Source organism: Sciurus carolinensis, chromosome 12, assembly GCF_902686445.1.
Source record: "Sciurus carolinensis chromosome 12, mSciCar1.2, whole genome shotgun sequence".
NCBI classification, from domain to species: domain Eukaryota; kingdom Metazoa; phylum Chordata; class Mammalia; order Rodentia; family Sciuridae; genus Sciurus; species Sciurus carolinensis.
Window position 1 is genome coordinate 109805721 of NC_062224.1, and position 24582 is coordinate 109830302.

At 38.5% G+C, this 24582-nt stretch overlaps 1 protein-coding gene across 8 annotated transcripts in view; it reads right to left on the bottom strand.

Annotated features, from left to right (window-relative positions):
- The window catches only part of Rabgap1l (RAB GTPase activating protein 1 like), a 663388-nt gene that overhangs the window by 71743 nt on the left and 567063 nt on the right, over nucleotides 1–24582 (bottom strand). Inside the window, exons 1-2 of one of the 8 annotated variants that reach the window (XM_047519821.1) lie at nucleotides 20456–21007; nucleotides 18600–18828 (exon numbers count right to left, since the gene is read on the bottom strand). The exons of 6 other annotated variants lie outside the window; for them this stretch is intronic. In XM_047519821.1, the coding sequence (XP_047375777.1) occupies nucleotides 18600–18710 (111 nt within the window). In that variant the 5' untranslated portion in view covers nucleotides 18711–18828; nucleotides 20456–21007. Of the gene's footprint in view, nucleotides 1–18599; nucleotides 18829–20455; nucleotides 21022–24582 lie in introns of those variants that run through there. One more of the 8 variants, XM_047519823.1, reaches the window with a different exon arrangement.

Genomic DNA, 24582 nt, shown 5'->3' on the forward strand with positions numbered 1-24582 from the left:
CTTAAAAATTACTGCCTCCATAGTTGTCTTTATCTCTACCCTACACTATCGGGACAAGCACAGCCTGATGTGGGGACACCTAAAGCAACTCGTACTACTCTGTCACGTGTCTATATTCAGCACCTTAGAAGAGCCACAGAATCCACAAGGGAGCTTTTGATATTTAGAGAAATAAATGATTCAATTCCGTAACAGAAGTATTTGAATAGGGTATTTTCAACACATGAAGTCTAATAAGACAGATGATGTCATTGCTAAGCAGATACTGCCAATGTTGGAAGCACATTCTCAGGTTTTATAAGTTTTAGTGAAAAATCCTTAAATAATCATTTATGGGGAATGAGCGTCTATATCAAACAGATACAGCTTAGAAAACGTAACAAAACTATTCAACTCATATAAATTTGCATTAAATCAGCTATTATTTCTGTATGTATTCCACAGAGAAGTTTATACTCAATTAAATTATAAAAAGGGGCTGGGAATGCAAATAGCTCAGTGGTACAGCACTTGTCTAACATGTATGAGGCCCTGGGTTTGATCCCCAGCATCACATAAATGAATACATAATACAACATAAAGGTTTGTTTTCTTAAAAAAATAAGTGGGGCTGGGCATGGTGGTACCCGCCTATAATCCCAGCAGCTCAGAGGCTGAGTCAAGAGTATCTCAAGTTCAAAGCCAACCTCAGCAAAAGCAAGGCACTAAGCAACTCAGCAAGACCCTGTCTTTAATAAAATACAAAACAGGGTTGGGGATGTGGCTCAGTGGTCCAGTGCCCCTGAGTTTAATCTCCAGTACCTTTTCCCCAAAAAGTGGGACTTCATGAAAATTAAATTTTTTTTGTGCAAAAACAATATCAATGAACCTTCTGGTGCCTTGCCCTTGAACCTCCCAGCCTCCAGAACATAAGCCATCTATATTGTTTATAAATTACTCAGTCTATGGTTTTATGTTACAACATAAAATAATGGACTAACTTAGCAGTTCCTCAAAAAGTTAAGTATACGAGGCTGGGTGCAGTGGTGCACCCCTGTAATCCTTGTGGTTCAGGAGGCTGTGCAAGGCAGAAGGATAGTATGCTCAAAGTCAGCCTCAGCATCTTAGCAAGACCCTAAGCAACTCAGTGAGAACTTGTCTCTGACTAAAATATATATAAAGGCTGGGATGTGGCTCAGTGGTTAAGCGACCCTGGATTCAATTCCCAGTTAAAAAAAAAAAAAAAAAAAGTTAAGCATAGAATAACCAAATGATCCTGCAATTCCACTCATAATTATACGTGCCCCCAAAACAGGCATTCATATAAATACAGACATGTACATGCTCATGACATCACCATATATAGGAACCAAAGACTGAAAAGTCTAAATGTCCATCAACAGATGACTAGACAAAACAAATAGTTGTATACACATACAATGAAATCCTGGAATGTTATTTATCAATAAAAAGGAATGAAGTACTGATACATGCTGCAATTTATATGAATATCTGTTATGGTTTAGATATGTGCTGTCCCCAATATCTGTTAAGGTTTAGATATGTGCTGGCCATGTGAGACATGCAAGAAAGTTTAGGGTGAACTGATTGGGTCATGAAAGTTTTAACCTAATCAATGCATTGATCCGGTTGAATGGATTAACTGGGTGGTAACTGTAGGCAGGTAATGTGTGGCTAGAGGAGACAGGTTACTGGGGGCTTGCCTTTGGGGTTTATATTTTGTCCTTGGCGAGGAATTCTCTGCTTCCTAATTGCCACGTCCTGAAATTTTTTTTTCCTCCCTCATGCCCTTCGGTCATGATGTTCTGTCTCACCTAGAGCACTGAGAAATGGAGCCAACCCTCTATGAACCTAGGCTCTCTGAAACTATGAGCCCCAAATAACTTTTCCTCCTCAAAAACTGTTCTTGGGCTGGGGAGCTAGCTCAGCTGGTACAGTGCTTGCCTTGCAAGCACAAGGCCCTGAGTTTGATCCCCAGTACTGCAAAAAAAAAAAAAACCAAAACTGTTCTTGTCAGGTCTTTTGGTTGCAGCAATAAAAAAGCTGACTAAAACAGCATCCCAAACACAAAACATGAAAGAAGAAAAACACAAAAAGTCACATATTGTATGACTCCACTTACTTGGAACTATCCAGAATAGATAAATCCACAAGACAGAATACAGATTGGTGGTTTTCAGAGATCAGGCAGGAAAGACTAATGGGTAAGACTCAGACGGAATGGGTAAGAAATTGCTTATTGGATAAGAGGTTTTACCTTGGAGCAATGAAAATGTTTTGGAACCACACAAAGGTAGTAGTTGTACAGCACCATAAATATACTAAATGTCACTGACCTGCTCACTGTGAAGTGGTTAATTTTATGTTAAACAAATTTCACCTCAACAAATTATTAGAAAAAAATCTTTGCAAGGAGCTAACAACTGAAGATATTACAGAATGTCATTTAAAAAGCAGAATTAATAATTAAAATTCACTGCTTTGATGGTCAAAATTCTAATTGTGTAGAGTTCTGGACTAAAAAAATAATGGGTTTGGTTTTCTATGACAAGATACCCTTCACACACACACACAAAAAAATCACAATCCACACTCTCTGAAATACTGTCAATAGCAACATCATTCAACAGAGGGTAAAACATATATTAATGTTTCTCGACTTGATATGAAATTTTAAATCCAGATTTTCCCAAATGCAAATTTAACAGTTTTACCTTTACCGCTCATCCAAAAGGGTGGTAAAGCACTTTACTTATTGCCACATCCTATCTTGACACTTTATAACAAATTATGCCATACACGCGATCAAAAATACTTATTTTACCATCTCAAATCTCAAACTTTAAATCACTCTCTATAAGCAACACCGTTTTTATAGTTGCCTCCCAAGTTAACTCCGCAATCATTCTCCCTGAAGTGATAATCTATATCCAGATGCCACCATTCCCAAGACCACAGACCCTTCTGTGACCACACTTCAGCAGAGGACTTGACTGTAGAAACGACTTTACGTTGCTTACTGACGTAGGCCCAGTACTGCAGAGCTCTGCATGGCAATGCAGACTGGGTGCCCCTTGCCTGAAATGCCTGGCACCAGAAGCGTTTCAGGCTGTGGAGGTTTCTTCAGATTTTGGAATATGTGCACGCACATAACGAGATACCTTGGGGATGGGACGAAATTCATCCATGTTTCATATACACTTTACACGATGTTTTCAGTGCACCAGTGTTTTGACAGGCAGCTATCGCATAGGGTTAGGTGTGGAATGTTTGACTGTGGTATCATGTCGGTGCCAACAAAGTTTTAGATTTTGGAGTATTTTGGATTTCAGATTTTTGGATTGGGAATGCTCAACCCATGCACTAATTAATTTGCTCAGATTCTCTCCCCTTACCCACTACGTGAATGTTTTTATTCCCAGCCGCACTGTCACATATACAAAGCCTGTCATGGACTACTCACAGCAAAGTTGTGGGAGGTTTGTGTCACAGAAAAACACCTATCTGGAAGTTTCTCAGTATATATTCGTACATTCTACTCATGATCTTAGTGTGAAAGCGTGTGCATTTCCTTAGACACACATTTCATAAATCCAGAGTGTTGACGAGACAACCCCAACCACAGAACAAGACTGTGGGATATCTGGGTGCTGAAACATCGTAGAACATGGACCCTTCAGAATTTAGTCAACTGTGATTACTTTACCATTCAAATGCCTGAAAGTGAATGAAAATCTGATAACAATGTCAATCATTGTTAAAGCAATCATTTGCCTTTGAGACCCATGCTTCAAAAATGAAGTAAACTCTAATTATAGGCTTAATATCTAACTTATCATCTTCCTGAGATATAGCTGAAGTGTGGGAAAGTTCAGATTCTGATAACCAAAGGAATATAGAATATATTATCTAACAAGTGAGTCCAAAGGAAATGTTGGGCTTTTTCCCACGTGTTAGTTTTTATTCATTTATCTAATCATGGTTTTATCTTTTAAAAAATGTATTATTTTTAAAGTGGTGGGTTCTAATTATACACAACAGTGGGACTGCTACATATTCATACATGCACATAACAGAATTTGGTGGATTTCATTCTCTAGTTCCTTTCCTTTATCTCCCCTCTTCCCTCCACCTGATCTATTGCTCTCCTTGTATTTTCATAATTCCCTCCATTTTTCTTTTTTCTAATTTCAACATATGCAGGAAAAAATATCACCCTTGACTTTCTGAGTCTTGCTTATTTAGCTTAACATAATGCTCTCAAGTTCTAACCATTTTCCCGCAAATGACATAATTTTGTTCTCCTTATGGCTGAGTAAAACTCCTCTGTGTATATATAGTATGTTTTAAAACTATTTTTAGTTGTCAATGGACATTTATTTATTTATTTATTTATTTTTATGTGGTGCTGAGAATCGAACCCAGTGCCTCATACATGCTAGGCAAGTGCCCCACCACTGAGCTACAGCCCCAGCCCATATAGCACATTTTCTTTACCCATTCACCGGTGGACAGACACCTAGGTTGATTCCATCACTTGCCTATTGTGAACTGTACCATAATCTACAACCTCACCAACAGTGTGTAGGCGTTCCTTTTCCCTGAAGTGTAGAAAAATTCAGTTTCTTTGCACCCTTCCCATCACTGTGAAAAGTTCGTTGAAAACAGTGAATTCTTGAGTGACAGATCATACCTTACTTCTCAAATCTTCTTTGAAGAGTTCAAGTCAATGGCAACTTGCACTACACATTTACAGATGACATTAACACTTTCAGTGGAAGATACATTTCCTGCCTCTTTAATAAAAACCTGAGTAGTCCACCTGAGAGAGACAGAATCCAAGCGAGAGCAATTTGCACCTCTAAGTCAGTAGCAATACAAGGGATCATTTTACATAAGGAGTCAAATTAATTTAACTGTGACAGGTTGAGAGTACTTTTAGTTGTTTTAACTAGTTAGAGGAATTATCCTAGTTCCTCACATTTAGCACATACTGTGTAGTTTTGACCCTGCCTTGCTTCAGAAATGTGGAATCCCAAATCATTAGAACTGTTGTCACAATCTATCAACTTGGATACTCTGATAGATGCCTCAGTTAATGCACCTAAGACCTTCCCTCTACCCCAATCCTCCCCCAGTGTTATGGTTTGGATGTCAGATGGTCCCCAAAAGCTCACGTGTAAGACAATGTAAGAAGTTCAGAGGAAAATGATTGGGTTGTGGGAGTCTTAACCCAATCAGTGAATTAATCCCTGATGGGATTAACTAGGTGGTAGCCAGAGGCAGGTAGGGTGTGGCTGGAGGAGGTGGGAATTGTGGCGTGGCTTTGGGTATATATTTGTATCTGGCAAGTGGAGACTCTCTCTGCTTCTTGATGATGTGAGCTGCTTCCCTCTGCCACACTCTTCTGCCATGATGTCCAGCCTCGCCTCAAGCCCTGAGGAATGGAGCCAGCCTTCTATGGACTAAGACCTCTGAAACCGTGAGTCCTCAAATAAATCTTTCCTCCTTACAGTTGTGCTGGTTGGGTCATTTAGTCACAGCAGCAAAACAGCTGACTGAAACACTCAGTATGATTCTTAGGATGCAATCTGAAGGTAGCTAATGCAATTCTCCAGCAGGATGCATGCATCAGACATGGCATTGCTGAGTAGGACATACCGCCCTTCTACCCAGGGAAGGGCAGCCTGGGAAGGAGGGACCACTGCTCCAGCAAGCCCTGCAAGTGGAAGTCTTGACCCTTCCCTCTGCTCCAGGCATTCTGTGTGGCTGACCACGTTGAGGCTGGGGTTAGGAAGTGCCTGCTGGTGAAGCGCTACACAAAGGAACGGCAGCACAGCACACACGGCTCTCTAAAAGGTCCGCAGAAGGTCCTTAAAGAAGATGAAAGTGAAGTGGATGTTCCTAACAGACATACTGCCATGCATACGTGAACGATGACGCTGTGCTTTATGTAGGTATATTCATCAGCTTTGTTTTTTCTTTTCTTCCTGAATCACAAGAAATCTCTTAACAAGTTGTTGTCTTTGGAGACCGATTTTTTTTAGCCTACATGATGCATATTTTGATTTTCTTTAGTTTATCAGCAGCAGGAGTTAATTAAAAAGGAAGGTTATCTCTAAGTGTTAAACTTGTGATTATTTTTTGTTTTTACTTTTATTTTCAAAAATTACAACAATAAACACTATTTTACTCCTCACTGAGGGAAATAAAACCCTTAAACCACAAGAAGAATCTTTAGGGAATAGAACTATTTGGCAAATTTCACTTGAAACAAATAGATACAAATGGCTATCATTTTTATGACATGCATTAGACAAACTTTTTACATCATTTTCCTCTTCAAAAACTTCATCTACAGAGTTAAAAATATCAACTACTTAGCATCTCACTCAACACTTTTCATGGCCAACTCCCACTCTCACTACTTCCTGGTCTTCCCAATTGGCATGGTTAGGATGTGAAATGTCCCCCAAAAGCTGCTGTTAACGTAGGAATACTCAGAGGTGAAGGGGTTAGATTATAGGAGCTGTAACATAATCAGTCCCTTCAAGTTGGTAACTGTCGGCAGGTGGGGTGTGGCTGGAGGAGGTGGGTCACTGGGGAACACGCTCTGGAAGGGTTAGTCTTCCCTGTGGCCCTTTCCCCTCCCTCCCTCTGCTTCCTTACCCCACCATGAGCTGAGCCGCTTTGCTCTGCTGTGCCCTTCTCTCAAGATGTGTGGCCTCTCTTTGGGCCCAGAGCAGATGGAATTATGGATTGAGACCTTGAACTCATGAATCCTAAATAAAATTTTCCTCCTCTAAGTTGTTTTTGTCAGATATTTTGGTTACAGTAATGCAAAAGCTGACTAAAACATCAATTCTAGCCATACACAAATGGTTAACATTCCCAATCATGGTTCCTCTCTCCTGCATGCCTCTGCAAGTGCTGCTCCTTCAGTCTAGAGCATATTTTCCTCACCTGATGACCTGATAAATTATTTTTTCTTTAGAATTCTGATCAAGAGTTTCCAACTTTAAAAAGGCATAGATACACATAGCTAGTGGATATAGTTAATTTAAGGAGAACAATTTGGCCTTATGTATCAAGATCACAAGTACTTTAGCCTAGCGACTTCACTCCTATGAATCTAACCTGCAGATACACTCACCCACTTTTGTGAAATGATACACAAGATTACTCACTGCAGTACTGTAAAAGCAAAATACTAGAAACCTGCATACCCATACATTGGAAATTGGTTGAATTTATTATAGAAATACATTTGGGAAACGGTCATGCAGCTTTAGGATGGACAAGGACACTCTTCATCAACTGATACAGGAAAAAACAAAACAAAACAAAAAATTGGAAGAGCAAAATACAGAAGATGAGAGGGACACCAAAAGCGCTCACAAAGAGCAGGCTGGAGTGGAGCCGAGGTGGAATGTGTGCCTAGCATGCACGAGGCCTGGGTTTGATCCCCACCACCAAGAGGAAGAAAGTTCTATAAAAAAGAGAGGGGTGCCCACACACAAATCAGCCTAAATATATAAAAACATTTCTGAAGGACACCTCTGAAACGCTTCAGAAGCACTGCTGGGACAAAAGGAAAGGGTGGGAAACCACTAGAACTACTTTATATTTGTTGATATTTTGAACCCATGTGAACATATTACTTATTCAAAAAGTAAAAGTTTAAAAATCAAAATACTAAAAATAAAAAGCACGTTCACATCTTTATGAAAACAGTTTACTAATTCCCACCCTTCCCCACCATCCTGGGCTCACTCGCTAGGATCTAGGATCTTCCTGCCTGCTGCCAACGTGTGCCAGGAGCTGTGGCAGTCAGAATCCAGAAACAAAGCCACCTGCAAGCACAAGGACCTTCAGTACAGCACCCAGCAAAGCAACAGAATATCCTGTTTCAGGGAGTTTCAGGATTTGACATCTGCCACATCCATCTCTAACGCAGGTCCTATCACTGGCTCTTAATGATGGTGTACATGGTTACTCCTCAAGCTTCAATTGCCGTCTCTGTGGAGATTCACAAAGCTTAACAGTGCTTTGCAAATAGAAGACAGGCATGTTAAATGAACCACCGAATAAGTTCACGTGTATCAGAAATAACCACCACACTTTCCTGGCATTGGGGACTGAGACCAGGGGTACTTCACCATTGAGCTACTTCCCCAGTCCTTTTTATTTTTTATTTAAAGATAGAGTCTCACTAAGTGCTGAGGATCTTGCTAATAAGTTGCTGATGCTGGCCTTGAATTTGTGATCCTCCTGCCTCGGTCTCCAGGCTCACTGGAATTAGGTGTGCGCCACTGGACCCAGCTAACCACTGCATTATTTTTTTTAACAGTTACGAGGTACACAAAGAGTCTCGAACCTGATTCCACAATCTATGTTATACGAATTTAGTATATGGGTCAAAGGATAAAGGTAGCTAAAAATAACTTTCCATTTTTAAGGGTGTATATTTATGAATGTACATGTTTGTGAATTTGTCACAAACATACAGCAACCATGATCACACCTCATGGCCCTTCGCTCCTCAGTCCCATTCACTGTACAGGCGTGAGTACAAGGCATACCACACTGGGTTGGGGAACAAAGGCAGACACAGGACTCTGCTTCCCAGAGGGCCCTGGTTAGCAAGGGACCAGTCAGAGTCACACAGTCACACAGCTGTGATTCTGATGCTAAAGATCTCTCTAGACAGCACCAGAGAAGAAGTCACTTAAAACTCAGAAGATGCAAGCTGAAGGTTATATAAGATGATATAAGCTAAAGGTTACATAAGAGGCTCATGGGTAGAATTCACTGTCCTTGAGCTAAGATGGAAAAAAGTATTTTCCTAACCCTCTAACTAAAGTTTGTCAGCTCCTTCAGTTATAAATGTAGGCAATAATCCACTGTGTTATTTGTGTTAAGATATTTTCATTTACAATACAGGCACTGTATATATCTCAAAATATTTAACATGTTACTTTATCATAAATCTGATTTTTATTTATTGTGATAACTACATTTCAATATAATCAGTGTCTTCTATAATCTTACATATTTTATTTTATGCATGGACTTAACCAGATTGCCAAAGGAACCCATGACTCCAAAACTATTATAATCAGTTGGGATAACAACACTGGTACACCCTACAATTTCAATGCCACAATTTGTTTCTAAGAACCTTTGGAAGGATAGAAAAGAAGAATACCCATTCACTTCAAAGTTCCAAGTAAAATGAAAAGGATTAATGTTGTGTTTGGTAAGTTTGAATTTACAATCCTGTTTTATTGCAGTTTTCAATCAGTACTTGTCATTTTATGACAAATCTGTGAATATATAATTTTCTGAATATAAACTATGTGTGCTATTGAAAAACACAGATATGTTTTACACAGCTAACCTAACTATGATGACCACGTGATGGGTCAATAACTATATGTTATATCTACATCTGTATCTCAGATGTTCCACTGGGAAACTTTCCTCTGGGAACTTTCAAATGCCACGATGATTCCATAGGAGTAACAGCAGATTCAGTGAAACTCAGCTATGCCCACCACAACCAGCCAAGCCCTGATGATTCAAAGATGATGAGGCAAAGGTAAGTGCTGAGCACTGAGATTTATAGTCATGCAGCCACATGTAACAAAAACACATGATCCTACACTCTTTAAAAACCCTGCCTAACTAATATTCTCAGCTTCTTCTATAAGGAAATTGAATACCCTTGGTGGGGACTCTTGTGGCTACCAAGCTGTGGCCACATTTAGTTTATGTTTAAAAAGAGCTAACTTGGTGGGCATGGTGGTGCATGTCTGTAATCCCAGCAGCTTGGGAGGCTGAGGCAGGGGGGATCTCAAGTTCAAAGCCAGACTCAGTAACTCAGTGAGACCCTGCCTCTAAATAAAATGCAAAATGGGGCTGGGGATGTGGCTCAGTGGTCCAGTGCCCCTGAGTTCAATCCCCAGTAACAAAGGGAAAAAAGAAAAGAAGAAAAAAAAAGAGTTAACTGCATTTGTTCCCAAACCTGTCGATGTTCATAAGAAAAGAACAGAAATAGAAAATTAATTACTGTTTCTATAAAAGCTATGCTGAATAGAAAGACTTAACAAAGATATGAGAGGTAAAATAAAAAAGTCACTGTCCTATTAAATGCTGGAAATATTGCCATCCAAAAGGTAAAATAAATTATACAAATCTTTGTCATTAGACTTGCTTCACAAATTTAATTTATGGTCCCTCTTAAAGAAACTGAAAAATAGAACACATATGGATTTCAGAATTCTTACAGAAAGAATGAACATAAAGACCCTATAACAAAGCTGACAATGAATCATGTTTTTATATAGATGTTTACGTTAGTATGTACCATTTGTTTTGCTTCTTTTCCTGAACCAGATTTTTCTATTAACTGAACAACTATAGCCCTGTCTCAGATTAGAGGGTTTCTATAACAAGTGAAAAAATGTTCGACATCACTAACAGAAATTAGATATTTCCATTCACATTAGTGGTACTGCATAATTACAGTAGTTATCAAACTTACTACCATATCATGTCATTTAACTGTTACTAAAGAAGAACATTTTACTATATCATAAGTCTGGCTTTATTTTGATAACTACATTTCAATATAATTGGTTTCCTCTATAATCTTATATCTTTTATTTTATGCATACGAAAACACTTCTGATAAGGAGGTCCATGGGCTTATTAACCAAATTGTCAAAGAAAACCATGATTCCAAAATTGTTAGAAATCCCTGGGCTACAAAGATAATCATCAAGAAAATGCAAATCAAAACCACAGGAGATATAACCTCACTCCAGTAAGAATGGTTATTGTCAGAAACACTAAGGATAACAAGTGCCGGATAAGATGTGGAGTAAAAAGAACCCTGGCATGAAAATAAATTGGTATGAAAATAAATGAGTACTGCCATTATGGAAAACATTATGGAGGGTCCTCAAAAAATTAAAAATAGAGCTACCATATGATCCAGCAATCCCACTGCTAACCATATATCTAAAAGAAATGAAATAAGTATGTCAAAGAGACATCTGCCCTCCTATGTTACTGCAGCACTATGCACAAATAGCCAAGAAATGGAAACAACCTAAGTGTCCACCAACTGATGAATGAATAAAGAATACATGGTACAAATACACAAATGGGAAACTAATCAGTCTTAAAAGTACCCTGTCATTTGTGAAAATATGGATGAAACTGGAGATCATTATGCTAAATGAAATAAGTCAGACACGGAAAGATAAGTACTGCATGATCTCACTCATGTGTACTCTAAAAGGTTGATCTCAGCAGATGAGAGTGGAATAGTTTCCAGAAGCAGGTGAATAGATGGTAGGAAGGGATGGGAACAGGCTGTTCAACAGTGTTAAGCTACGCTTAGAAGAAAGAGGTTCTGGTTGCTGTTGACAGCAAAATGACCACAGAAAACAATAATAATGTTTCAAAAAGCTAGAGGAAAGGATTTGAATGTTTTTATCATAAAGGAGTAAGTGCTTGAGATGACAGATATGGTTAAGCAATTTAAACATTCCACAATGAATATATGTATTGAAACACGGTATGATACCCCATAATATCTACATTTTTATGTGTTTATCAGTTAAAATAATTTAATTTTTTAAAATGAGGAATTTTTAGAAAGAGAGAAAAGACATCTACCAGTAATTCAGTCTGCTAGAAATCCTGACTTCTCTAATAATTTAATCATATAAATTTCTGCTAACCGCTCCTAAAATCTGGATCATTGGATTTTTAAAAATACATTGACAGCATGTAACTAATAAAACCTGAACTACTTTACCTGGCTTACAAAGCATTAATCATAGCCGCCTTTGATTTCTTACTGTTCCTGGTTCATGGTGTTCCAACCACACTGACTTACTGTTCTGCCAATACATCAAGCTCCACCATGGGGGTGCCTCTCTCAGAGATTTCCTCTGCCTAAAATACTCTTTTCCTAATTCTCCCGTGGATAGCATTCAGCTCTCAAATGGCACCAATGAAGTCCTTGCTGACTACCCAATACAAAGCCTCCAATTAATCACCTGATTAATTTGATTACATCAACCCATTTTCAATCTCTGCATAGCACTTATTAACTAATTGGTATGTGATATGACTATCTTGTATCTTACCTTTCCTTACTATAAGATTCACAGTATTTATATCTTTCTTCACCCAAATCCCTAGTGCCAGTAATAAAACACAGCACACAATAAATCAAAGAATAATTTTGATAGAGTATTAAACACAAATGTGGTAGCTGAAACAAAACAACAAAAGAAACCTAGAGTAAAATTTTTAACCATTGTGAACAAGCTACAACTTTATGAAACAGTTTAATAAAATTGATGTATTATATATTACATAAGATTCCCAATGCCAGTCACACAACACAGCATATGGTAGATCACTGAACAATTTTGGTTGATTATTAAACACAAATGTGATTTGCTAAAATAAAACAACAAAAAACCTAAAGTAAAATTTTTAATCATAGTAGATAAACTGATTTTATGAAACAAATTAATAAAAGTTAATGTATTATATCTTTATTGTCGATTGTCCCTATAAGATCTTCTGTTAAGGTTTTTGTTCTTGTTTGGTACTGGGGATTGAACCCAGGGGTGCAGAACTGCCGAGTCACATTCCCAGCCCTATTTTTTTTTTTTTTTTGAGTTAGGGTTAGGGTCTCACTAAGTTGCTGAGACTGGTCTTAAACTCCTGATCCTCCTCCCCCAGCCTCCCATATTTTTAATTGACTTGCAAATCAACCCCACCCTACTAACAAGTGTAGGAAAAGTACTTCTCAACATCTGAAATAGAATCAAATACAGTTCCCTTGTAACAGAAGCTAAAGAATTTCATATTTAATAAATAATCTAAATATTTTTGAAGGGTGCATTTATTTACACAGTTTTGCTAAAAGCTAATCTACTTTTATTTCAAGGTTTTGAAAAAGGCTGGGAAACGTAGCTCAGTGGCAGAGTACTTGCCTAGCATGCATGAGACCCTGGGTTCCATACCTAGCACAGCAAAAGAAGGAAAAAAAAAAAAAAAAAAAAAGCCTGAAAAGTAAGAATCAGTTTAGAATAATAACTAATGTATGTATGCTTCTTACTCTATGCTAGGTATTTTTAAGAGCTTTGCATATATTAACTGATTTAATTCTCACAACACAGTAGGAGCTAACATGATTCCAATTTTACATATAAGGAAGGTGAAGCTCAGAGAGTGTTAATCTGCTCAAAGTCACAGAGCTAATGGGGGTGAGGCAGGATTTGACCTAGTCAGTGAGGCTCCAGAGTCTCTGGAGCTCCTGGGTTCTGCTCCACACCAACTCTCTTCATCTGACACTACTCAATCAGATTCTCTCCAGAGGAATCTGGAGTTCTGATTCAAGGGTAGCAATAAACTCTCTGCATATGGCAGAACTGGCAGCAGTGTTCTGTCATGGGAATGAGAAAGCTGAGAACTTGGGGACAGAGAGATAAATAAAGTAGATGCAAAGGGAGAAGTTAATTAGATGGCAGGAGACAGGGAGAAAGCCTGCCAGCATCAGACAGTACCAGCTCTGCTGCCGCGGAAAGCCTGCCCTTGCACTGAAAAGAACACACCCGGTGTGTGCGCGTGATGAATTCTCCTTCTTCTTTAGATAGCACAAGATTTTATTACTTTCAATCATAAGAACCTTAACTCATCAGAACCAATAAACCAAATGAGAGAAGATTTGGTTTCTTGGCTTAAGATGAAATTGATAAGCTAGTGCCAAAATACATACATGCCAAATAACGATGAGAATAAAAAAATTGATAGTTTTTAAAATATGGATGAATCTTAACTGACTTTATTCTGGTTAATATTTGAAACACATATTTGATGATAATTTGAAATAACTATATTGATTTCATTGTTTTCCCATCTCTGGCATATGGAATCGCTCTGAATTTTTTTTTTTTTTTAATTTGGCTTGCTTGATGCAATCTATGTGCCAAACCGATAAGAAGGAAGTAATTACAGAATGCTTACCCTCATCTCCCATTTATAGAACAGAGAAACCAGCTCCCAGAAAGAGTGCCCTTCCTTTGCTGGCATAGGGCTGCTATTTTGGTATCTGTCAGTTAAGAACATCTATCCAGTGCCAACAGAGTAATAGCCATGTGTTATCTGGTTGAGTGACTTTTGTTAAAGGACAGTGTTCTAACTACTAATCAATCAATTCTCTTACAGAGATGCCATGACCTCGAATTTCTAGATGGTAAAGCCAGAACGGATCGACTTTTCTCCACTATGTTCATAAAATCAAAATTTCCCATTCAAGTTAACATTGCAGCACTCTTTCCAATTTGATAAAGTGGGAAGCTCACAGTAATTTTCAATATATCTTTTTCACTTACTTTTCCCATCTTCCTAAACAATATGACCATATCTGTCCATTCTAAGAACTAACCAACGCGTCTGAACTAAATTCATTTCTTTCTCTTTTTTTTTTGGCACTGAGGATTGAACTCAGAGGTGCTTTAACACTGAGCCACTTCCCCTGGACTGTTTATTCATGCTGTCATTGTCAAGTGTCTACCTCCAGATCCTTGTTCATTCTTTTGGCCTGCATTGTTCTATTGCTCTTTAAAATTTTCTTCCAGGGGCAATGTGGCCCCTGCCTATCACTGCCAGATTACTGCTGCAATAATTGATCCCATCTGCTGAGCAGATGGCTTGGCCCATTCCACTCCCTCCTATTGGTTCTATGTGGCCTTCCCACTGTCCTGAGTTCACTCCTAAGAACTTCTGCAACATCAGGGCAGAAAGCTTCAAGTTTCCTGTAGTGCTGATGCTTGATAGTGATTCCCTAATCAAGCAGAGTAATTAATTGACCAGGGTAACCAACGATCCACTTTCTCCTCTTGTGCTTTCCCCTCCTTTTCCTGCATCCCCCGTTGCCTTATCTACTGACCCCACTCCTTCCCTTGTAGACCCCCTCCCAACAGCCAGACATTGCGCCCTCGTGGGAGACAATGGCAAAGGGCTTTCAGTGTGCTGAGTCCTTTACAAATGCTCTCATTTATCCTCACAGTAATGCAATGAGGTAGTACTTCATTTTTCAGAAGAAACCAAGGCTCAGAGAAAAAAAGTAATTACTGGTAAGTAGCACGTCTAAAATTTAAAGAGAGGACCATGTCTCAAAATCTTTAAAAGGGCTGGGGCCGAGCATGGTGGTGCATGCCTGTAATCCCAGTGGCTTGAGAGGCTGAGGCAGGAGGATCTCAAGTTCAAAGCCAGCCTCAGCAACTTAGTGAGGCCCTAAGCAACTCAATGACACCCTGTCTCTAAATAAAAAAATAAAAACAAGCTGTGGATGTGGCTTGGTGGTTAAGTACCCCTGGGTTCAGTCCCTGCTACCAAATAAATAAATAAGTAAAATTTTTTAGAAAGTGCTGGGGATGTAGCTCAGTGGCAGAGCACTTGCCTAGCATGCATGAGGCCATGGGTTTGATCAATTGCTCCAACATAAATAAACAAACAAATAAAATAAAATAAAAAGCTTCCCTATCTACATCTGAGAACTACTAGTTTTTTTTTTTTTTTTTTGGTACCAAGGATGGAACTCAGGGGCACTCAATCACTGAGCCACATTCCCAGCCCTATTTTATATTTTATTTAGAGACAGAGTCTCACTGAGCTGCTTAGGGTCTCGACTTTGCTGAGGCTGGCTTTGAACTTCCGATCCTCCTGCCTCAGCCTCCTGAGTTGCTGGGATTAAAGGCATGTGCCACCTCGCCCAGCAGAACTACTGTATTTAACTGGATTTTTACCATTCAAGGAATCAAAATACTTCCTCTTATGAAACAAAGTCCAATTACAGAAAGATATTTAATTAATCCTGTATTAAGACAACTTCTAAATCCGCTTAGAATAGTCAACCTAAACCTAAACAGTATTTTATAAGTTAGCAAGGGTAACTTGTTTCACAGTGCAGAAACAACTCAGCTTGAGAAGCAGAAAACCTAAGGATTTCTTTCATATGATTTAAAAGATTCATCTCAAGCAAAGCAAAACATTCAATATGGAATCAAAAGCAAATGATAAAAAATTTATCTCAGAATAATTTTATTATAACTTTTCCAGATTAACCAAAACCAATTATTACCTCCAAAAGATGATTTTAAATTTCAAATAAGATTAAAGAAATCTAAATTTCTTCAAAAAGTTGTGCAATTTAACACTTCAACATCTAGACTATTTAAAAATTTCATTTACAAAGCAATATTCTATCTCTCATATCTCTAATGCTTCCCATATTAGTGACCAAATTCTCTATCAAATATATATAATAACCTACAAATAGGAGAGTGTGCCCTGGCAAGTGCACTACCGTTCAGGTACACGTTCCTGTTTCCTCTCTGCATGTGTTCCCTTTTCTCTCTCTCTCACATCCACCTCATGCCACATTGAGATACGATGCTCCCCATTACTGTCATCTTGCCTTCTACAGTGCCACTTCACATTTCACTGTTTTGTTTTGGTTTGGTTTTGGCCTTTTTGATCTGGGGTGAAACCCGGGGCCTCTAGTGTGCCATGCAAGTGCTTCACAGGGGAGCTATGTCCCCAGCCAGTAACTGTTCTTACTTCTCCCTTGGGTCTAGAAAACTCCTGTTTTTTTTAAAGTGTCAGCTCAGACCCTGTAAAATGATGCGGTGGGGCTATCAGTAAAAAATGAAATCATTCTGAATTCTTTGGATAAATTTTCATAATAGAATATTATTAAATTAATAGTTAACTTTTTTTTTTTTTTTTTTTTTTTACAAACCTAGGGCCTCGGGCCTGCTAGGCAAGCACTCTACCATTGAGCTACATCCCCAACACCTAAAATGAAATTTAAATACACAACAAGGTGGACTATCTTCTCCCGACTCAGTGTTGATGCTGTGGTTAAGGGTTTGGCAAGATCCTCACAAAAAGTACAAAATTATAAAAATAGAAATTATCCATATTTTAAGAAAAAGCATGCAATAGACCAGATGTTTACTTGTGTCAACAAACTTCCAGAAACATGCTCTAGTTTTGTGTTTGTTTTGTTTTTTTTTTCTTTTGTCCATCTGATTCTTTTAAACTGTATCTGTCAAGCATTTACAAAGCAGAAAACCCAATGAATCCTGAGGACCTCATCACCCAGGTTCAATAATAATCAACACAGTCATTTAGCTTCATCTACATCACCAATCCCTCTACTGGATCCTTCTGAATCCCAGCAGACATTTCAACCATAACTATTGGACATGTATCTCTGAACTGGTATTTTTAAAAAATCACAGTGTTGACATATATTAATGAAAAAAAAAATCATAGTATCATTACTGCAGAAAAAATTAAATAATTCCCTTACTATCATTAAATAACTAGTGGTCAAATTTCCCCTCTTATAACTTTTTAAATAGTTTGTTTAAATCAGCAGCTAAACAAAGTTGAAACACTGCATCTGGTTGAAATAACCCTTGTTTGTTTGTTTTTAAATCAAACTTTTTTGTTGTTGTTGCTGCAATTTATTGCTTGAAAAAACAGCTATATTATGTTTTTAAGGTTCCTGTGCCTTAAAAGAGAGAAGCAGGGTTTCTTAATATTGTTTTAACTCACATGACATATTCTTTCATTATGTTGCTTGCAATGAATACTACTAAATACAATAAATAAAAGGGTGTACTATACGAATTTTCCTAACAGGTATGGATATTTATTCATCTATTATGGTACAGGGGATTGAACCCAAAGGCGCTCTAACTACATGCCCAACCCGTCCCACGCTTTTTTTTGCAGTACTGCAAAATGAACCCAGGGCCTCACACATGCTGGCAAGCACTCTACCACGGGGCCATATCTCCAGTCCTTATTTTTTATTTTGAGACAGGGTCTCACTAAGTTACCAGGGTGACCTTGAACTTGGGATCCTCCTACCTCAGCCTCCTGAGCAGCTAGGATCACAGGTGTGTGCCAACCACCTGGGAGGAAGAACTTAATTTTTCTGTTATGCCAGGACATGTATACTAAGATCCTGAGAGGATAGTTAAAAAGCTTCTTACAAATGTTAAATCCAAACTCAAATTGTACTAGAAGTTATTTTCAGACATCTTCTTAGTAATAATTTAAGACCCTGAAAGCTATTTGAGTTTTAGGTAGCTCAATTCACAAAGATGTCATGGCCCACTGAAAGGAATATTCCACTTCAGAGACTGAACTGCATGTATGTAAATGCATCGGTCTCACCTAATAGTCACATGCATACAGACAAGGTAAACACTTGGGACCGAGTGATGTTTGTCACTGTAAAATTCCCCTCAATCTCACTACACAGGAAAAGTATTAGTCTTAACATTTAAAACGCACACTGATGTATACAGTGTTTAATTATGTAATTAAGTCACTGAAAACCTGTGGACCTTGTGGCCTATGACACAAGCCAAGAGCAGTACTTCTATCTCAATTCTTAGGAAGCGATGCCTCAGTTGCTACAGGAGTACAACTGTCCTATAGAAGAGAAAAAGCAGCCCCAGGGCAGAACGCAAGGTGCCACCTACCATAGACCTGGGCTTGCTGATGGCCACCAGACTAGTGAGGAAGTCTTCATCTTGCAGCTGGCTGAAAACGTGGGCGTCATAGGCCACCATAATGGAGACTTCTTCCATCATCTTGCCAGCTGGACTTTCCGCAGCAGCAGCTGCTGCCCCAGCTCCAGACCAGACTCTGCCAGGGAAACTCCCACTGTAGCGCGCTGCCACCGCACACACCCACCTGAGTTCCAGGGGGCTGAGTGTCAAAAAGCCAGAGAGAAAGGGGGGAGAAGCAGCTGTGGTCACAGTCTTGTCTAGCAATTCGCCCCCAGTAGAAAACTAAAGGAGGTCTCTTATCTATGCAGGAAGTACACACTATCAACACCTTCGGCATTCTTAGCACAGCAGATGGAAAAACGCAGGTTTTGGAAATCTTTAAACTTCAAAAAAAAAAGAAATGAAAATATGTTTCCTAACTAGAAATATTCTATATCAATGGCCCTCAAAACAAAACAAAAAACAAAAATTGATTTATGCTGTGTTCTTGGTGATTAAAATTTTTGCAATGGTACATCTTCTTACTTCAGTATTATTTACATGAAGAATCTTCTTGGAAGAAAAGTGGATTTTCTTAATGCTCTTAGTGATTATTTTTTCCTATTCTAAAAAATAAACACATGACAACCACTTTAATTTCTCAGAATTTATAGAATTCTTGGCACAGTTGAAATTTATCTCCTAAAGTATGAAAACCAGATTATTTTTCTCCTCTGAGCATTTCTGTTAAAAATTAAGGCAGCAAATGTAAATTAAAAATGCAAAAATTCATTTGGGACAGCAATGTCAATTAATAATAATTTATCTTTCTCCCACTAACAACCACAAAAAACAAAACAAAATAGAACTTAGTTTTCTGTGGTTACTCAAGAAATAATACTCATATACAAGCTGTTAATAGAGAAATGTTCTTATCACCTTTTATTTTTAAAGTTAGAGGTTTCTTTTGACTATCCAGATCAGCAGAGAGCATCGGTCACCAGAAATGTTTTAAAGTACAGCTGGAGGTGGTAAAGGAGCCTCCACATTTCTAGAGGAAAAGTCCCACATTGCCTCAGTTTCTAGGATGTATATACTGTTTGCTAATTCCATGAAAAAGCATTAAGCAAATAAAAAAAGGGAAAGACAATGTTCCTCCAAAAGCTCTTTATCTAATATTCCTGATTAAGCTGAATATATTCCCTGCTTTTTATAGGTGAGACTGTAGTAGTACGAGAAATACTTTTTGTTAGTACTAGAAATCAATATGGTGACTTTTCTTTAAATCAGAAGAAATACAGCTACTGGTTGGAATTTTTAGTCTTCATTACCAGTAGCATTAACAATAGCAGGATTGTGTTGTCTGAATTGATGTGCTTTTCAGAAAACAAGCAAAGCTCAGAGTGAGACGTGAAGGGTCTATTTCCCTAGAATTTCCTAACGTATTTCCACCTTTCACAGATTAACATGAAGACTTAACTAGTACCTCGTGCCATTTAAGTGATCAGGAGAGCTTTACAACTTCTATAGCATTCTAGATTAAAAGTGCCTGCACACACAAGGGAAAAACCTCTTATTGCTAGGAAACAAGCAAGTCTAATAGGATGAAAAAAATGCAATATTTAAAATAAATCCTCAAGATTAAAACAGCTTCAACTCATGTTTGACCCCTGCTGAGCTGGTAAAGCATTTTTACTTCATTCCCCCACCCCCACCCCATAATACAGCTTTGTGTTTAAAGCATTATTTTCATTAAAGTTTTTTCCCCAGCGCACGTATCTTAACCAGGTAAAAATTCAGTGATAATCAGGAGTCAAGGCACTGTAAGGCTGCCAGGCCGCTCATACCTTTCAATTCCTTTTTATCTTTTCAGTGGTGCTTTAAAAGACACTGAGCCTCCTCGCATGTCCTGCGCAGGGGAAGATGTCAGAGGTATTCTGCAGCACCGTGCTCTAGGCGTGAAAGCAGTTGCTCCTGCTCTCACGTTTTCCTCACTACAGTGACTCAGTGCCTCCTCACGCTGATCTCTGCATAAGGTGCACCGACAAAGACACCTGTTGTGAAGGTAAGGAGAGGGCTTCCCATAATGCCTTACTCCCTGCTGGCAACCACCCAAGGGCAAACAAGAATCGTAGCCACATTTGAGCCGTTGCCTGTGAGCATATTCAGTGTAACGACAGGTAATCTTCTTCCTTAAGAACACTCGTAAGTCAAGAAAAAAACCCAGAAAACAATATCAAATGGCACCTAGAGGTGCTGCGCATTAAACTCATAAAACATTGAAGGTATCAGAACTTAAGGATACAAAAACATTTTTAGAAACACAATCAAAGGCTGTAAAAGCTTTAATTTTACATAAACTGAAGCTGACAACTTTAAATAAGTCCTTTAATAATTCTACAAATGCTCTTTATTTTTGTTTATCTGTTTTTCACTTTTTTTTTTTTTTTTTTTTTTTTTTGTGGTGCTGGGGATTGAACCCAGGGCCTTGTGCTTGAGAGGCAAGCACTCTACCAACTGAGCTATCTCCCCAGTCCATTTTTATCTGTTTTTCTACACAAAGCCTTAAACAAATATTTTTAGAGCGCTTCTGACTTTTACCTTCAAAAAGACTACTGTAAGTAGCCACAGTGACTAGATTAATAACACTGCATTTCTAAATCTAGGAAGTCCTCCTTCTCAGTCACAGTTCATACCTTCTCTTGAGCAAGGACTCTCTGAAATTTGAATATAACCTTAATCTTTTCTTTACTCTTAAAATACACTGTACTTTCAGAATCTGGGAGGACAAATTTAAGGTTTTTCTTTTCCCCCTCATATGATTAATTGTATGACTGTGGTTCCAACAAAAGGCATGCTTTTTGAAAACTGATGATACATTATAAAAACTTGTTCCTGTAGTGACTTTTTCTCTTTTCCTAAGACAATTTCTCCAGTCCCAGAAGCAAAAGCTACATTAATGAACTCCCCAACTTCAGAGGCTACTGAAGACAGTCATGTTTACACACAGCCCTTGACTCCCTTGCAGGACAGCTCTGACCACCCCACCCGCCCCCACGGGACTGACACCCACTGGCCCAGCTCCCAGCGTTGTTTACACCTGAGTTTCTGTAGTTCTCTACTAACTGCACTGGGAAGGAAAAAAAGGAAAAAAGGCAGAGGGCTGAGAAGTACCTGAGATCAAGGGTGTGGCGCGGACAACACGCTCGCCGCTACAGTTCAGCTACAGTTCACCGAGAGGGTTGTGCACCAAAACAGGCAGCAGGAACTGTGGCGTTAGGTTCACTCAATAGATGGTCCCCAGTTCCAGCAGGAACTAGCTAGCTGCCTGACCCAGGGCAAGTCATTTAACTTCCCCAGGTTTCGACTTCCTCATGGTCATGTAAATTGAGAGGGACAGACTCCATCAGTGGTTTTCACAGGTGTGTAGAAATAATCAAAAGGAAGGTGTCTGATTTCCCTCCACCAAGCAGCTTTGCTGGGAGAGTTGAAGGTGGGGATACATTTTAAATCTCTATCAGTATAAAAATCAAAAGGGAAACAATTCTAGATATCAAGAACGTGGCTCCAGTCTACTTTGAAACCTAGTTGAGATTTTCAAAAATCAATTATTTTGCTAAAAAAGTGGATTCAATGACAGTGGTTATATTTTTCATTAATTACATTACAATTTATAGTCTTTTTATTCAGAGGTCAAACCAACCACAAAATAATTTTCAAAAGTCTTTAAAGAAAATGCTAATAAATAATAAATCTGCAATGATTTTTCAATGCTGTTTTTACTATTGCACACTACCTCCTTTGGAGACTGATTTTGTCCCAACAGTCATCCTGCTTGGTCCATGCTTTTTAAACAAAAACATACTTGGTTCCTGCAAGAGTGCAATTCAAATCTCCCAGGGCTGGGTTAGAGCTCAGTGTGGGCACCTGCCTAACATGTAAGGAAGCCAGAAAACAAAAACAAACCCCATATTTTGGCCTTTAGAGAACATCTATTCTCAAGTATCTAACTTAGAAACAGCCAAAATAAAACTTGATAAAAGTCCGAATAAGATGCGGCCATTTTTCTATTTCTGGGATCTCCTAAATGCAGCAGAGCAAAAGTTGTTTCACTGTGGCAGCAGCATTGCAATATCCACCAAAGCAGAAATACGTCAAATCCCACCTGATAAAAAATCGCCTTGCCTCAGCAGAGAGGCTTTGGATGGAGGCCCTTTCCCGAAATCTCAGGTTCTACTTGTTGAACATTCTCATCATGACAGCCGTAAAATCAGGATCAGATGGCAAGGAGGACAAAACAACCACGACAGAAACATGGTCTAGAGGGCGAAAGGTCTCCCGAGGCCCCCACCCCCGCGGACAGGCAGAGCCCTGCAGAACACTGCTCCTGCCCAGCCCCCTCCAGCCAGCACCGCCCATACCCATCACGCTCCTAAATCACTGGACACAAACATTCAGTAAGTACTCTCGGCTTAGTGTTACAGATACCCCCAAAACAAAATGTTCACAGCGTTGATGTAGAAATAAAGAACTATAAGAAGGACAAAATTCGAAGAGTACTTTTTTAATCACAGAAAACCATTATTCCAAGCAGGATTCCAGCCTCACTTACAAGTATGCATTACAAAACTGGGGTGCTCTAAGTAGAAGGAAAGATAAATTAAGATGTGGCTGAGAAACCCTAGAACTAGCAACAGAAGAAAGCTTTTCAGATTATTTTGGATTTTGGAGTAGCCTAGGAACATCTACTGGGTTTTTACAATGAGAAAAGAAAAGCAAGCACAAAGATAAGTGAAATTCTAGTTCTCTTTAAATTATGAAAAGGGAAATGAAGAAAACCATTATTCTTAATGTTGAATTCCAGCCATTCAGCTCATTATCTTTCCTATCTTTGCTAGCAATTGCTAGGCAAATTTAAAACCTCAGAAAGCATAGATTCTCTTAAGAAAAAAAAAAAAAAAAAAGCCAACAGTAAACCAAGAAAAAAAAAAAAAATTACCAGTGCAGTGCAATATAAATACTTGCTTCCCAGGTACACTGGATATTTTAATGCCTCCTTTGCATCTCACTACAAAGAATGAGGGTGAGGTAGATTCCAGACAACAAAAGAAAAACTGTGCCTTATTCAGTTTTTCACCTCAATTATAACATTGTAACCCACAGAAAACACAAATTAAGCATTGCCTCACCAAAGGAAGTGTCAGTGTGTCCAAGTATTCACTGATATCTGCTATCATCCAACATGAAAATAGTATCAGACACATCTAAAAACTTGAGTAAACTTCACCTTGTCTCACTTTGAACAAAGTATTTAACTGAATGCTACTTATAAAGAACTTGACTTTAATTAATAATTATTTAAAAATTGTATTAACAAGGAAATCAAACCATGGTATGTGATGTATCATATTATTTTCTCACAAGATCTGGGTGTAAGGTTGGGGAACAGCAGCAGAGTCTCCTGCAAGTGCTCAGTTCCTCAGTTTATCCAGCCTGGATAACTGCTTTCCACCTCAGGTCTTCACACAAGGCTATAAGCAGTGGACTTGGCTAAATTCCCACAGTTAAAACTTGATGAATTTGATAGCACCTGAATTATATCTTGGTTTTTTGAAAAAAACAAAAAACAAAAAACCCAGCATTTACTGAATGCCAATAATGTGCATGAGGGGGGCTTGCAAGATTTATAATACAGTGGTACATATAATCTAGTTATAATTATGAATATTTACTAGAAATTTTATAATGATAATAATATAGCTAGGAATCTATATCCCATGCTTTAGGCGCATAATAAAATCTGTGTTTTTGTTTCTGTTTTTAAATAAAGTAGCAGCTAGTATTAACTAAGCACTCATTATGTCCTACACACAGATCTCAATCTTCACAATTGTACGATGATTACCCCTGTTTGACAGATGAGGTAACTGAAACATGGAAATGTCTACGATTTGACTCAGTTCTAACCTTTGGA